The sequence below is a fragment of the Eubalaena glacialis genome, chromosome 6, assembly GCF_028564815.1.
Source record: "Eubalaena glacialis isolate mEubGla1 chromosome 6, mEubGla1.1.hap2.+ XY, whole genome shotgun sequence".
Taxonomy (NCBI): domain Eukaryota; kingdom Metazoa; phylum Chordata; class Mammalia; order Artiodactyla; family Balaenidae; genus Eubalaena; species Eubalaena glacialis.
In genome coordinates, this window is record NC_083721.1 from 67,046,354 (window position 1) to 67,055,903 (window position 9,550).

General features: G+C 57.2%; 1 protein-coding gene across 1 annotated transcript; it reads left to right on the forward strand.

Moving 5' to 3' along the window:
* Positions 1–1,194: 1,194 nt before the first annotated feature.
* NR1I2 (nuclear receptor subfamily 1 group I member 2) lies at positions 1,195–8,524 on the forward strand. Its single transcript, XM_061192734.1, is given in 11 exon segments — positions 1,195–1,331; positions 1,437–1,570; positions 2,779–2,966; positions 3,801–3,831; positions 3,834–4,063; positions 4,065–4,075; positions 6,116–6,253; positions 6,442–6,536; positions 6,539–6,574; positions 7,074–7,179; positions 8,380–8,524. Coding segments are annotated over 11 exon segments (1,251 nt in total).
* The last annotated feature ends 1,026 nt before the right edge of the window (positions 8,525–9,550 follow it).

Below are 9,550 nucleotides of genomic sequence, written 5' to 3' on the forward strand. Positions count from 1 at the left end.
CTGGATTTTACAATTAATTATTTTTGCAAAGGCCTCACTGAAGAAGTATTTTACTTTCATGGAATTGAAGAGGCGATCATTTCCACCCTCTGCTGGCTAGATTTCACACATTCCCAAGCAGCCAGGAACAGGTGCAAACCTCAGAGTAAATACAGCTGGATTGAATTGAAACGGCACAGCTAACTGGTCTTATTAAATTCACATGAAAGAGAGATGTGGCTGGCACATACCAGTCACCTAGTCACTGTCATTTTCCTGCCCACAGGGCATCATTCTGTAAGGAGGGCTGATGTAAGAGTGGAATAGGATCAAGACTGGGGGTGTCGGCTGGCACCCCATCGACCCCAGTCCAGATCGCGACATCTAACAAAGCTCCAGGCCGTCTGTTTCCATGATCTCTTGCCAAGTAACAAACCTCCCCCAAACTTACTAATTAAACCAACCACCATTTTATTTCCTGTCACGCTCCTGTGTGTTGACGGGGCTCTGCTGGGAGCTCCTCTGCTCCACACAGCATGGGGAGACACTCAGCTGGACTGGGACACCCAAGAGGGCTCGCTCACATGTCCAGAGCACGGTGGGGAAGCTGGAAGGCGGAGGCAGCTGGGCCTCCCTCATGCATGTCATCCCAGGGCCCTCCCTCTTCACGTGGCCTCTGTGCATGGCAGCAGGGTGGACAAACTTTCTCACATGGTGGTTTAGACCACAAGGAGGTTAAGATCTCTGAAAGGCATCTACCCCCTTGTCTCCCTCCTGGCACAGCTGTGTGGGGACGTGTGGGTGCAGGGCCCGCTCACTCCACTATTACGGGTCTCTGAACCTCTCTGTTCCCCTAGGTCCATCAGGAGAATCTGTTTTTCCAAGGGGGAAGCCTTTGTCCAGTGAGGTAGAAAGCTTCCCATAGTCTACCCGGTCCTCTGGCTGCCCCTGGCCCCCCAGTCTAGAATGGGGACTGGGGAAGGCAGGGAGCTTCTTTTGTCTCTTATACTCCTGGGGACAGGTTTCCTCCGGCTCCCTCTTCCAAGAAGGAGAAATCCAGGAAGAGGCCGCCTCCACAGAAACCTGGGGGTGCCTGGAGGTGAGGGGGAAGAGGGCAGGGTGCGGGAAAGAGCGAGGCTCGGCCTGGCGCTGAAGCATCCCAGAAAACGGCTCTGGCGCAGGCCCTGTTGGAAGCAGCGCCCACCTCCCGCATGAATGTTGCAGGACAAGTCTCCTCCCCCGCTCCCCTCCTCCAGCAGGCTCCGGGGCCCCTGGGGAAGCCCAGCACCCACCGACAGAAGCCTGAAGAGCCTCCGCCTGTACCCCTCCTGTGGCCCCGACCCAACTCAGAGGCAAAGGCAGGGCCCACAGAGGGTGTGACTAGTGTCCGTGTCGGGAGGGGACAGGGAGCCAGGGTGCCCCACGCGGCCTACCTCGTGCTCTTTGTCCTCTCGCAGCACAGCCATGAAACGCAACGCCCGGCTCTGGTGCCCTTTCCAGAAGGGCACCTACGAGATCACCCGGAAGGCCCGGCGGCAGTGCCAGGCCTGCCGCCTGCGCAAGCTCCTGGAGAGCGGCTGGAGGAAAGACAGCACAGGCGGCGCAGGCGGGCGTGGGCACGTGAGCCCGAGCAGGCTCGGGCCGCGGGATGTGTGCGAGCGCATGCGCAGACGGGCGGGCGTCGGCCTGAGGCCAGGTGCCTCTCCTGGAGAGCTGGAGGGGTGGAGCGCGTCTCCGTTCTCTGCTCTGGGAGGCCAGGTTCTCTCCGGCCAGAGTCGTGCCCGCCTCTCCCCTCTGTTGCGCTTGTGTGATTCATTTTGTTCCCTTCATAGTTGTTTAAGGCAAATTGGGGGCGGTGAATTGGGGACGGGAAGCTGGAGACGCGTGGTGTGCTATGACCCCCCCGCCTTCCACCAGCTGTCCAGACCCGGCGTCCTCCAGAGGAACTGTGTGCCGCCAGTGACTGGGGGTTCTCATTTCCCCTGTCCAGCTTTGGTATAATTGTGCTCCCAGGGACTCTGAGATTAAAGCGCATGCGGAAAAGGCTGGAAGCTTCCAGAGCGTATTTCTCTCCATCAATCACAGAGGGACCCGAGACCTTGGGCAGCCTTTCAGGGGCCAAGGTCCTTGGGCATTTGGGCAGAGAGCCTTTCCTGCAGACCAGCAGTCCCTGCCGTCCCCTCCCTGCTTTGCTCTGCACACACAAGTGGGCCCCAGAAAGCCATGGAAGACCCTAAGGCTACCGGCTACATAGGAAGTGGCTGGAGTCGATATTTCTCGCTAAGCAGTAGTCCCAGCTCTCTGGGGTCTTGGAGGCCCAGAGATCTTGGGGGACTCTGAGGAGTCTTGTTGGTATCTGATCCACCAGAAAAGAATAATCGGGTGCATTTATTGAACAACTATTATGTACCAGGAGCTGTATTAGGCATTTCCTGTGCAGTGTCTGATCCTAACAGCAGTGTGAGGTGAGCACTGTCACTCCAGATTACCAAGAAGGAAACTGAAGGCAAGAGAGGTTAGGGAGCCTGTCAAGGTCACCACTAGAAAGTGGCAAAACCGTCACTCAAGCCGGTGCCTTAAGATCCAGAAGCCTGAGCAATTCCCATCGCTCCACGAAGTTGTCTTGAACCCCACAGTCACAGGCAGCACACCCGTCCTTCCCCCAGTGTTTCTCCACAGGAGCCCAGAGTCCTCGAGAGTCTGGAAAAAGGCAGGTTTCTTGTCACAAGCATGTCCCCATCCCCTACTGCTGCCCGAGCCCCTGCAGGTGCCTGAGGCTGCTCCTGGCTATCCCTGCAGTGATCATGTCCGACACGGCCGTGGAGCAGAAGCGGGCCTTGATCAGGAGGAAGAAGAGAGAACAGATTGGGACTCAGCCCCCTGGAGCCCAGGGTCTGACTGAAGAGCAGCAGATGATGATCAGGGAGTTGATAACCGCTCAGATGAAAACCTCTGATAGCACCTTCACGCATTTCAAGAATTTCCGTGTACGAGGCTTTAGAGACAGCTCAGCTCCTGCGCTAGCGCCTCAGAACCCCAGTCTCATTCCCAGCGGTTCTCAAAGAGTGGCCCCTGGACTTGCGGCAGCAGCAGCATCTGGGAACTTGTAAGAAATGCAAAACCTCAGATCATCCCCTATCTCCTGAATCAGAAACTTTGAGGTCAGGGCCCAGCAGTCTGGGCCTTGACAAGACCCCTCAGGTGATTCTGACTCATGCTCAGGTCTGGAACTCTGCTCTCTCCTTCCGCAGCAGGTAGAAATTGAGTCTGAGCCATAAATGGAGTTATGGAAAGCTGAGTTGCCCCAGGGTTGCTGGCGTTCAGGGCTTTATGAGGACAGGGGCAGGACCTGCAGGGGGCAGGACATTTGTGAACTGGTTTTACTGAACCAAGAAACCCTAGTGATCTCAGCAGTGGTGGCCGTGTCTGATCCCGGTGCCCTCTTCCACCTGTGCTCACAGGTATCTCGGTGACCCGTCCAGCTCAGAGAGCTGGTAGCCAGTGGCCTCCAAAGTCTGTTTCTTTCCATATTTAGCTCCCAGATCCTTTTCTCTGAGTTTCCTGAGTGCAAGGTCAGGGATGCTTGGGACACACCCCTGACCAGGCAGGGATGTGAGGGACCATGAATTAATAGATCCACCTGATAGAAGACCAAAAAGAAGGAACAAGTGCTGTGTGTGGAGGTGGGGTGTACACTCCTGCCACTGTGTAGCCACTCAGGGTGCAGCTGTGGCTGTGTGTGCCTGTCTGGGGCCTGTGTCAGAACCTGTTTGGGAGAATATATGCTGTCTCTTCTCTCCCCCTTCCAGCTCATGTCCCAGCTGCCAGAGGTGCTTAGCAGTGCCCACAAGATTCAGAGTCTCTGCAGACTCAGTCAAGTGAAGAAGCTGCCAAGTGGAGCAAGATCAGGGAAGATCTATGTTCAGTGAAGGTCTCCCTGCAGCTGCGGGGGGAAGACAGCAGCATCTGGAACTACAAGCCCCCAGCCGACAATAGTGGGAAAGAGATCTCTTCCCTGTTGCCCCACATGGCTGACACGTCAACCTACATGTTCAAAGGCATCATCAACTTTGCCAAAGTCATTCTCCTATTTCAGGTAGGACACAGGGGCCGGGTGGATGGTGTGGAAAGGAGCAGGAAATGACCAACAGGTTCAAATGGTCTGGGGTAGATTCCTCTGAATTTGGGGGACGTTGGTGCCAAAAGACCCTCCTTTACCTCTGCCCCCAGGGCACCTGGTCCTGCTGGGGAATGGAACCCTCGCTGTCTGTATGGCTCATTAGCTTTGTGACTGCGGCCTGCCCTTTAACCTGTGTCTCAGCCTCCTCATCTGCTAGACAGGGGCTAATAATGCCTACCTTGCAGGGCCGTTGTGTGAAATAAGAAAATATCTGGAAGAGCATTCATCACATACATGGTGGACGTTCAGAAAGTAATCCCCCTCCCCATTTCACCGCAAAGGGGCAGGAATCACAAGTTGACAGTTCAAGAGCAAAGGAAGAGTTGGAAGGGAAAGGAGGGAAGTCCAGAGGGAGAAGAAGGAAAGGGCCAGGAACAGACGCTGGGTCACTGGCAGTCTGCTGCCTAGAGAAGGCTGAGAAGGAGGACAAGGGGCCGGGACTCCCCAGAGCTAGGTGTGAAGGCAGCAACCACTGGGCAACCGGGGTGAATGAGAGACCCTGGACCCTTCCGGTGTGGTGGTAACCACAGCCACACGATATGGAGCCTGTCAGGGCTGGAGGTGGCACTGGGCGTATCTTCCCTGGGGTCAGCCACTGGCCTTGCCAGGCCTGGGCAGGTGGAGCTGAATCACACAGGAGGAGCCCTGATTTCATCCGCAGGCAGTGGGCAGATTCTCTTCCAGGAGCCCACAGGTTGCCCTGTGGGTGACACATAGGACTTATTTACTGTGGTGACGGTGGCCACAGGCTGGAGTGGGGTTCAGTTTGCGGCAGAGTAGGTCAAGGGAGCAGGGAGAAAGGCCCCCTTCCACGCATAGACCTGGCAGATCCCCACCAACATCTCATGACCCAGACCCTACCACCAGGGTGGGAGGCCGCTCATTTCTCGTGACAACCAGTTTGGGGTACAACCACCCCAGGAGGCAGGAGTTGCTCTCACCTTCATTCCACAGATAGAAAACCAAGGTTAAGGCACGTGCGTGGGATCGCAGCTAATCAGAGAGGCCAGCTTTGGAAGCAGAGTACAGCCTTCAGAGCCGGCCCCCTGCCAGGTCCTGGGCTGGGAGCTGGGCGGGGCGGGGGGTGAGGGCAGCGGCGGGGACACACGGAAGGAAAAGATCAAGTTCACGGCATTTGTGGCTCAACGCTGTGGATCTAAAAGAAGGGACTGAACTCCCGAGGAGACCAAAGCCAGGCAAAGGTCCTCCTGAAGAGCTCCCTCCTGGGTTTTCAGTTGGCATGCCTCCATCAGTGGGGAGATGGGGGCCCCTCTCAGGTTGGGAGGGGTGTCAGTCTAACCGTGAATACTAGAGGCATCCACTGTGGCTGGGCCTGTGCTCAGTGCTGCGGGTGGAGCTCAGGGCATCCAGGCTGCCTGGAGAGAAACAGAAGAAACAGCAAATCCAAAACAGATGGCAGGAAGCAAATAGCCCCGCTGCATGGAACTCATGCTGGAGGACTGGCACTTGCAAAAGGACTGCAGTCTGGAAAGACCTCTAGGAGGCACAAGGACAGCTTGGCCCAAAGGACTAGCAGAGTCTACTTAAGTGAAGCTATAGGGGTACTCATGCCGAGTGGGGAAACCGAGGCAGAAAGCATGAGGCCAGGGACCAGGAGCCAAGGCATCGGCTGGGGGGTCAGTAGCTGTGCAGGGAGCTGGAGGAGATGGGGCTAGGCTGTAAGGGCCTGGACACCGAGCTACATAAGCAGTGGAGAGTCCCTGAAGGTAGCAGGAGACCAGAGGAAGATGGCAGGGAGGAGGAATCTGCTTGCTGGATTGGGACAGGGAGAGACTGGAGGCAGTTTGAAGGCAACTGCAATAATCCGCAGGGGTAGGAGCCCATCCTCCCTCTCCTCTTCACCACCCTCCCACCCTGATTCTGGATTATGGGAGGGGGTGCTGGCCTGCAGCAGTTTCCTAGGAAGCGGCACCTCCTCCTTATCCTTGCTGCCAGGGACCTGCTCATCGAGGACCAGAACTCCCTGCTGAAGGGGGCCACCTTTGAGCTGTGCCAGCTGAGATTCAACACGGTGTTCAACGCAGAGACCAGGACCTGGGAGTGTGGTCAGCTGTCCTACTGCTTGGAAACCCTGCCGGTGCCCGAGAGATGCCTGTCTGCCCTGGCAGAGGGTGGGAAACAGCCGTGGAGGGAGGAGAGGAGCCACGCCAGGTTACATGGGTCCTGGGATTGCAGGGCATAAGATTGGGCAACGGGAAAAAAGACCTTGGTGAGGGAAGTCTGGGTCTTGGGTCAGCTTCCTGAGAAGTTTACCCCTCCAGCCTGCACCCACCCACAGGTGGCTTCCAGCAGCTTCTACTGGAGCCCGTATTGAAATTCCACTACCTGCTGAAGAAGCTGCAGCGGCATAAGGAGGAGGTGTGCTGAGGCAGGCCATCTCCCTTGTCTCTCCAGGTGATAACCCCACCTGTCCTACCCGGCTTCCCCGTGCCCCGCCCCCACCTGTCCCACCCGGCTTCCCCTGCCCCTCCCCCACCTGTCCCACCCGGCTTCCCCGTGCCCCGCCCCCACCTGTCCCACCCGGCTTCCCCGTGCCCCGCCCCCACCTGTCCCACCCGGCTTCCCCGTGCCCCTCCCCCACCTCTCCAGGCTTGCTCACACCCCGCCAGCTTCAGCTGAGGGAGGCAGCAGCCCCTCCTTTGCCTTCCCCAGGGAAGGTCCCAACTGATGGCCTTGCCCTCCACTCACTACTCAGCCAGGATGGGGACTCTGGCTGTTTTCTCCTAGGGTCAGAGGGGTGATGCAAAGCCCTCTTAGCTCCCCCCTCCCTTCCTTGCCTGGGAATTCCTGGCTCTGGAAGGTGGTTGGCAATTTGTCCCCTCTGGGATGGACCAAGCTTGTCTCGGCCCCCATGGCCTTGCGGGGACCGTACCACCTTCTCCCCCCCCACCAGACCGCCCGGGTGTGGGGCAGTGCCGCTTGCTGGACCAGCTGCAGGAGCGGTTCGCCATTACCCTGAAGGCCTACATCGAGTGCAACCGGCCCCGGCCCGCCCATTGGTGAGCAGCAAGCAGGGAGGGTGTGAGGGGGTGTGAGCCCTGCCTCCAGGCCCCCGACTGTTCTGGGTCTCTCTGGGAGCGCAGACCACAGCTGCTCCTGGGGCAGCCTCTAATTACCAGGGCTTTGGGACCCTGCTTTGTGACCTCCACTGAGGCCTCCTGCCCAGTCGACCTAGAACAGCTACTGTTTATTGAGAAGATCCAGCCCTGGTGCCAAGCAGTTTTACATGCATATCACCTTTCATCTTTAAAACAGCCCCATACAGTGGGTGCCATCATATCCTGTAAAGGACTGGGGGCTCCGGGCGACTGACCCGGGTCCCACCCCAGGCAGGTGGGGTCTGGAGATGGATCCTTGCGGGCCAAGTCTACAGCCCACACCCTTGAGCACTAACTACCTAACCACCTCCCAGGACAAACAACAGATAACGGGGTAGGAGACTCCTTAGTTAGTTCTGGTCACAACCCGAAGGAGGAAGGCTGCTCAGGGCTTGACCAGATAGAGGCTGCCACCCCTTCACTGGGCCTCAGCAGTCCTGTGACCTGGTGCCATGGTCCCGGGCTGGACAGGGGAAGGCCAGCGCTGGGTGTGTGCTAGTGCAAACATAAAACCTCAAGTCCTTACTTGGCCTGCTGCAGCTGGCTTTTGAGCTTGGCCTCCTGGGATGCTGGGGGTGGCCGTGTCTTGCTTTGCTCAGTCTTCCCCTGTATGGAGCCAGGAGGCATCATGGGGAAACTAAGGCACGAGGTGTGTCTCAGACACCAGATCCCAGGCTAGATCCGGGGAGGGACTGCTGCCTGCGGCCCGTGCTTCCACAACTACTCCACCCCATCCTGACCCCTGTCCATTAGCCACGGCAGTGATGTCCCCCCGGAATGACCTATTCACGTGATGCCTGCAATGCCTGGTTTTCCCACGGACGTCCCTGTGTACAGGGACTCAAGCCCAGAGGAGGAAGTGCGAGTGGGAAGGGTGGGTCCACACCTCCAGGGCCCCAGGCTGTTCTGCCCCCTCATCTGCAGGCTGAAAGGGAAGCTTAAGGAATTCAGCCAAGCCTTGTCTCTTGGCTGACCTGTGAGATGAGATGAAAACCTGAGATGAAAACCCTCAAACGTGTTCAGTTTCAGAGGGGCCCCAGTGTTGGTGGGTGGGGGCAGGGCGGGCCACACCCCCCAACGCTTCCCCTGACTGGCCGGCAGGTTCCTGTTCCTGAAGATCTTGGCTATGCTCGCTGAGCTCCGCAGCATCAACGTCCAGCACACCCAGCGGCTGCTGTGCATCCAGGACATTCACCCCTTTGCCACCCCACTCACGCAGAAGTTGTTCAGCATCACAAATGGCTGAGCGGCCGCCCCACGGCAGTCAGAGCCAGAGCCCTGGGAGCCAGAGCCACCACTCCTGGGGCTACACAGACAGACACTGACAATGCCGGGCAGGTCCTGCCTCCCCAGGGAACTCACAAAGACAGCCGTGATGATGGCGGGCTAGCATTCCTCAGCCCCCAGCTCAGCCTGGGGAGAGCCAAGCTCTAGAGCCTTACATGAAGAGTGTGCTGGCCCCTCGGTCAGGCCTATCGAGAGGCAAGGGCACCCTCCCCTTAGAAAAGGCCCTGGGTCTGGGGATCTAGTATCATGGTGGGAGAGGGGATAGGGGATACGGTGCCTGGGGCTGGGGCATCTGAGGGTCTATGCCCACAACCAAGTTCATTAGCTTCTTGGGTATTTTCACTGCTACGTCTACTACCCCTGTCTCCCACTCGCCAGCCGTTCCCAACCCACAGCCTCCTGTCCTGAGTTGCTCCGTGGGTTTCAGGCCTGTGTCCACCAGCAGGTGCATTAGCGTCTGAGGGAGTCTTTTAGAGAGAGGCCAGAAGGCCTGCACCAAATGTCACAAACTTGTCATTACCTGTCTCTGCGTTTATTCTTCCCTCCTTCTGGGCACCTCATTCTGTGTCTCTGCATCCATTAAAACACATCATTAAGCACCAACAATGTGCAACGTGCTGTGGGGAATACATGCTGACTGACATGGATCCTGACCTCGAAGGGGTTATACATGTGTGTGACTTGGTGCAGGTCTGCTTCACAACCGACCTGGGGCTGGGTGGCTCCTGAGGCTGGAACGCCGAAGGGTCTGTGACGGGGCTGTACTGACGGCACTTAATAAATGTGTTCCTGTTTACACACCTGTTTTCAGAGCTCAAGAGTATGAAAGTGTCTGCTTTGTTTGTAACCACTTTGAGTAAAAATGCTGCATTTTATGTAATTTTAACTAACTTTAGTTAGTTAAATGTAATTTTAACTAACTTTACATAGGGCATCCCACACCTAAGAACCAGGCTTAGCAAATATGATCCTGTGGTTAATGTCA